The sequence below is a fragment of the Alligator sinensis genome, unplaced genomic scaffold (assembly GCF_000455745.1).
Source record: "Alligator sinensis unplaced genomic scaffold, ASM45574v1 scaffold625_1, whole genome shotgun sequence".
Lineage (NCBI taxonomy): Eukaryota > Metazoa > Chordata > Crocodylia > Alligatoridae > Alligator > Alligator sinensis.
In genome coordinates, this window is record NW_005842894.1 from 296295 (window position 1) to 302231 (window position 5937).

Genomic DNA, 5937 nt, shown 5'->3' on the forward strand with positions numbered 1-5937 from the left:
CGGTTGAAGGGGGGTGGGGGGGGGGGGGTCAAACTCTGGCCTTGGAAGGGAGCAGGGAAGAAGTTTATTCTTCCCCTCCCTCCCCTGTCCCACCAGCATGGACCTCCACTTCTCCATGCTGGCTGCTCCAGCAGTGGGGGCATGGCCAGTTCCAGCAGTAGGTTTGGCTGAACTGGCCACAGAGTAGTTTAATTCCCCCCTCCCTGTTCCACCAGCAGGGACCCAAGCTGGGTCTTCCAGGCACTCCCTGTCCCTGTCATGGCACTCCACTCCCAGCAGTCTGCCATGGTTTCCCGCAGCTGTGGAGAAGGGAAGGCTGCTGCAGATTGTGGTGGCGGCACTGGGAGCTGGGGGGGCTGTGGCCTCCTCCAAACCCCAGTACTGCCATGCACAGTCTGCTGCAGCTCTGCCATCCCCGCAGCATCTGGCCGCAGCGTGGGGGAATGCCCGGCAGACCTGGCTTGGGTCCCTGCCAGTGGGACAGGGACAGGGGAAATAAATCCCTCTCTGGCCAGTTCAGCCAAGGCTACTGCCTGGGCTGGCCACACGCTCCCCCGCCCCAGCACAGCTTCCCTGCAGCCAAGGGTGCACTCTACCGCCCCCTGGCACCTGGTCTGAGCAACTGCAGGCATGTGCCTGCATTTCTTCAGTCCAAAGGGAATGTTTGTATAGTTATAAATCAGTTCAACTAGGCAGGTTAGACTAACCTGCAAAGATTGAATTAATTCAGGCTCCACTTTTTGAATGTCTGTCCCTAGCCATGGAGCATTCTGGGGTCTGACTCACCTGCTACATTCCCCAGCCACCCCCTCCCCCCTGGTCTCTCTCTTTCCTTGTCTTTGATGTTATTGTTGTTATACTGAGGAGGCAGTCCCTGGAAGCTGGGAATAGCTTATGTGGTGCTACTCCTTCCTGGCTTTGTCCTTGAGCTTCTCTCCCTCACATTCAGTCCTAGGGTTCTCTAGCCGGGGAACTAGGCTGGCTGCTCCTTCACAGAGCTATCGCCATGGGCGTGTGTCTGGCATGGCTTATGACAACCCCCAACACATGCCCATTCTATGAGCAGAGGGAGACCCTGGCACACATGTTCCTTGAGTGCACCAGGTTACAACCGCTGCACCTCCTCCTCCAGAACTTCTTGTTGAGGTTCTGGCTGCACTTTTCCCCACACTTTTTCATACCCTATCCATGTGTGTGAATTTTTTCATACCCTATCTGTGGCCCTACCAAGCCCTGGGACCTCCTGGTCAACCTCCTCCTGGACCTGGCCAAGCTGTCCACCTATTTTTCTTGCCGGGATCCTATGATCCCTGCTCACTTTCTGCCCCTGGGGCAGGGGGCTGGACTCAATGATCTTCCGAGGTCCCTTCCAGCCTTAATGTCTATGAATCTATGAATCTTACCAGGAAGGACACTCTGGCTAGGAGGGTCTCCAGGAACTGTGGGGCCTTTTTCCTGGGCCTCCTACATTCCCGTCTCTGATCAGAGCACCACTGGCTCTCTGGCTGCCTTTGAGAGTAGGTGAACACTGTCTGGGGTGCTCAGCTCAGTGTCCCCTGAGGGTGCACTTGTTTTGAACTTCTGACCCACCTGCATGTTCCTTTTTGTCATTTTTTGTCCCCCATAATCAGTTGCGATCCTTTTTTTCTCTCACCACCCCTAAGTGTAAATTAGTGGGCTTGCCCACACAAAAAAGGTCACAAATAGGGCTAGGGGTTTCTATTCTTCTGCCAGGAGTGTTTCCTCTTTAAGGCAACTCCACTCAGGCCTCAGAGTATTTGCTGGTGCTTCAGCTGTCCCAGTCTTAGACCCCTTTTCTTTAGCTGAGCACTCAGCCCCAGTCCTCTGCCTCGGACCTTGGTTCCCCAGTCTCAGCCATTCATGTCCCTGCCAAGAGCAGGTCTCTTCCTGCAGAGCACCCCTAGCACCCTGTCAGCCACTATCCAAACCTCCAGTAAAATCTGAACACACAACACCAACCCAGACAGTTCTAACTCAAATATAAATCTCTCCTTGGGTCTCTGGTTTCTCCAGCCCTCCTACCTAGGCAGGCTTGTTTCCCCACAGCCCACCAGGTACCTCACCTGGGCTAGCCACACTCCAAACTGAAGCAAGTTCCACACAGAGCTCCTTGCTCTATGACAGCCAGGATCAGGTCACCTCCCAGATCCAGAGGCTGAGCTTATATACCCCCAAGCCCAGACCCCTTCTGGTCATCTGACCCAGCTTTCGAGGGTATGGCAGCATCTGCAAGTCATGGCTGCCCCGTGTGGCCTGCTGCCCCAAGCATCTGGCTCCATTGTTATGCTTCTACCTTTACCTCTCTGGTTCCAAACAACTCCCTCTTTCTAGGGGCCTAACTGCTCTGAGCCTCAGGTCCCAATAGTGTTCTGTTCTCTTCCCACATAATATTGGAGAAGGAAGTAGTCAGCAGGCTCATGTTCACAGGCTCTTATTTATCAGAGAAAGTGTGGAGGGGATCCTAGTAGGTCAAGTCCTGTCTGACTGGGGAGGGGTGCACAGAAGAGGACAACCCAGGGAGTAGGGGTGGGCCATTAACACACTGCTGAGGGTATTTTTGACTTGGTGGCTTGGGGAGGCACTAGCAGGTATATAACTTGTAGAGATGAATCCCATGCCTTTGTGGGAAACTCCTCCTGCCTTGAGTGCAGCATAGCAGTAGGGAGAAGCATAGGAAGAGCTAGGCTCCAGTGCAATCCCAAGGCAAGGCAGAGAGATGACAGCCTGGAATGGGGAGCAAGTCACAACCATTTTATTTAAGCTATTCAAAATTCCTACTTTTTTGAGGGTTTCCAACAGGCACAAACAGTCACCAAGGTGACGAGGAGGAAAATGCCCCCAGTGGAGAGGATTATGTAGAGAGAGCTCCTTCCTAGGAGAGAAAACATGAGAGCAGGATTATGGTCCACACCCCCACATAGAGGACTGTAGCTTGGTTTACAAAGGTCAGTGAGCAGCTGACAGTGAGCAGCCCTAGTGGCTGGACAGTGGGGTTGTTTGGGGTCCTGGAGGCCCAGATGACTCTGAGGGTACCCTGACCAACTGGGGGTTACACCCAGTTAATCCAAATGATGCAAGGATTAACAATGCAAGATCTGAGCCACAGCCCACCCCTCCCACCTCAGCCAGGAAAACACTTCATTTCTTTTGCATGTAACTCTTGTGCCCAGGTAGAGCCAAGTCAGCACATGGGCATGTTGGAGAACATTTATGAAAGCAAAATCTGAAACTGGGAACTTGTCTTCATCCCAGAAACCATTGTGATGCTCACCAATCCAGCAAGAGGAACAGCCCTATGTGACAGAGGCTTCCCTTCCATGGTATTACATCTGCTTGGAGGCATGCGTGCACCTACCACCAGCAAATGGGCTAAACTGGTGCTCTGCAGACTCTGGTGCAGCAGCTTGCAGCTTCCCAGCTGCCTGCCACAGTCTGCCTGGGCTCCGGGAATGCCCTTGCTGCCCACCAAGAAGCCTGGGCTACTTGCAGCAGACAGCAGGGAGGCTGCAAGATGCTGCACCGAAGTCTGTGGAGCCCCAGCTTGGCTCGTTGTTGGCAGCAGGTGCACTCATACCTCCAGGCAGATGGCGGGGAAGGGACCCAGGTTGCACTGCCACAACAAGAATTAGGCCCCTCGCAGTTCCCTCACTATCTGCCCCTGGCATGCCAACAACTTCCAAGTAGAGGTTGGGGTGTTTTTGACACTCTGCCCAAAAATATGACCAGCCCCTGGGCTAGTGCTATATTATTCAGTTTAAGAACAAAGCAAAAAACAAATGACTATTGAAATGTGCACAAATTTGCTACCGTATATATAAAGTTTTTTTTTTAAACTAGGTTAAAAATAGTCAATGTATATTGTATCATCAGTCCTGTAGTCATAATAAGGTAAATGTACATCTCTTATTCAGTTTCATAAAACAAAATCAAGTACTCTGGAATGTCTTGAGAGTGTTTCAATACTTCACTGTCAATTATTTCTACACCTGACTTAATATTACCATACCTAAGTTAAGCTTTTTAGCTAGAGCTCCAGTCTGCAGGGCTGGCTAACAGAGGGCATTACTAGGACTGGCTAACAGAGAGCTAAATTGCAGAAGAAAGGATAGCTTGAATAGTGAAACATCAAGATCATTAAAAAGGATAGAGGGTGGTTAACACCTATGAAGTGGAGACAGATTGAAAGGGATCACTGGGCACATCTACATGTGCAATTAGCATGTAGCAATAATCCCTGCCTGCAGTTCTCACTGGAGTTTATTGCCCCAGCTGACAGGAGGCCCAGGGGGTCAGCCTGCCAGCCTGGGGTCACCCTTGCTCAACATGTTGTGGAGGGGCTGGCTGGGGTGCAAAGGTGCTACTATCCTACAGCAGTTAATTAATTTACTGCAACCTAATAATACAGGTGCATGTGTAGACGATGTCAGGTATCCGGGTTGCAAAAGATTCTTTTACAATCTTTTTTCCCTATGCCTGAAAAAGGGTGGTTGTGCGTGAAAGCTTGCAATTAAAGAATTTTTTTGGCAAAAATCTAGTTGGTCTAATAAAAGTATCACTCTGCTGTGAGTTCTGATTCTGTGTCTGACCTAATCAGCAGGGCTTTAAACTAAGATCACTGGGGGATGGGCGGTCAATTAACAGTTCTAGCCCAGGTCATGTCAACCACAGTAGTAACAGTTTAGGTAGCCCAAGAGAAGTCCCAAGAGAATCCACTCCAACGACAGCCCAAGGAAAGGTCACATCCCATCACACAAGGAAGCCTAAGGCTTCCCATGGCAGACTCAACTGCCTGTACACAAATACCAGGAGCTTAGGAAACAAGCAAGAGGAATTGTCCCTTCTCTTGTGCTATAAAAATTATGATCTTGCACATAAGAGAGCCGTGGTGGGACTCCATCTATGACTGTTCTGTAGGTATAGAAGGCTATACCTTTTACAGGAGAGACTGCATTGGGAAGAAGGGTTGAGGTATAGCTCTTTACTTCCCTTCCAATTGAGTCCACTAACCAAGGAAGGGCATCTTGAGACCCTCTGGGTTAATATACAGGGAGAGCATGGGGAAGAGGATATAATGGTAGGAGTCTATTATAGACTCCCCAGCCAAGAAGAACTGGATTATGAATTCAATAGGGAACTGGCTGAGGCCTCATGCTTCTGATGCATGGTCATCATGGGGGACTTCAACCTCTCCACCATCTTAGGGAAGAGCACATGGCCAAATCTGACCAGTTGCGTAACTTTCTTGCTTGCACTGATGACCTCTACCTAATGCAAGAGGTCTACGGGCCGACTAGAGGAGAGGCACTGTTGGATCTGGTTCTTAGGCCTGTGCGAGTAGACAGGTATTCGATCTGGCTTCAGATCCGGCTGCTTCGGATGTCAGCAATCCGATCTGGAGCTCTGGATCGGTTTGCCGCTTCAATCCCGCCTCGGAGATCTGGCCATAGGCTATAATGGGGGATCAATGAAATAGCTATACCTTTGTTGTTTTATCTCTGATGTGGGTGAAACTTGCAGGGATGGTAGCCTCTGCTGAGAGCATGAAGCCTGCCAAGTTTCAAGAAGATAGATGCAAGGGTTTGGGGGGAACTGCACCCCAAATTCTTGAAAGCAAAAATCCTGTCACATCTATGTGTTACACCACAGGGTGAAAACTACAGGGGTGGTGGCCCCTCATGAGGCCACAAAGCATGCCAAGTTTCAAGATGATAGGTGCAGGGGTTTGGAGGGAACTGCACCTCAAGCTGATGACAGGCAAAACTCGTGACAGATGACCCTGTGTGTGTTAAGGCGCAGCAGGCTGAAAACTGCAGGGATGGTAGCCCCTGCTCAGGCCACAAAGGCTGCCAAGTTTCAAGAAGATCGGTGCAAGGGTTTGGGGGGAACTGCACCTCAAGCTGATGACAGGCAAAACTC

At 50.7% G+C, this 5937-nt stretch overlaps 1 protein-coding gene across 1 annotated transcript in view; it reads right to left on the bottom strand.

Moving 5' to 3' along the window:
- Nucleotides 1-5937, bottom strand: part of HEPACAM (hepatic and glial cell adhesion molecule) — a 106301-nt gene that overhangs the window by 10414 nt on the left and 89950 nt on the right. The window contains exon 4 of the mRNA XM_025192123.1: nt 2800-2893. Within this exon, the coding sequence (XP_025047908.1) occupies nt 2800-2893 (94 nt within the window). The remainder of the gene's footprint in view (nt 1-2799; nt 2894-5937) is intronic.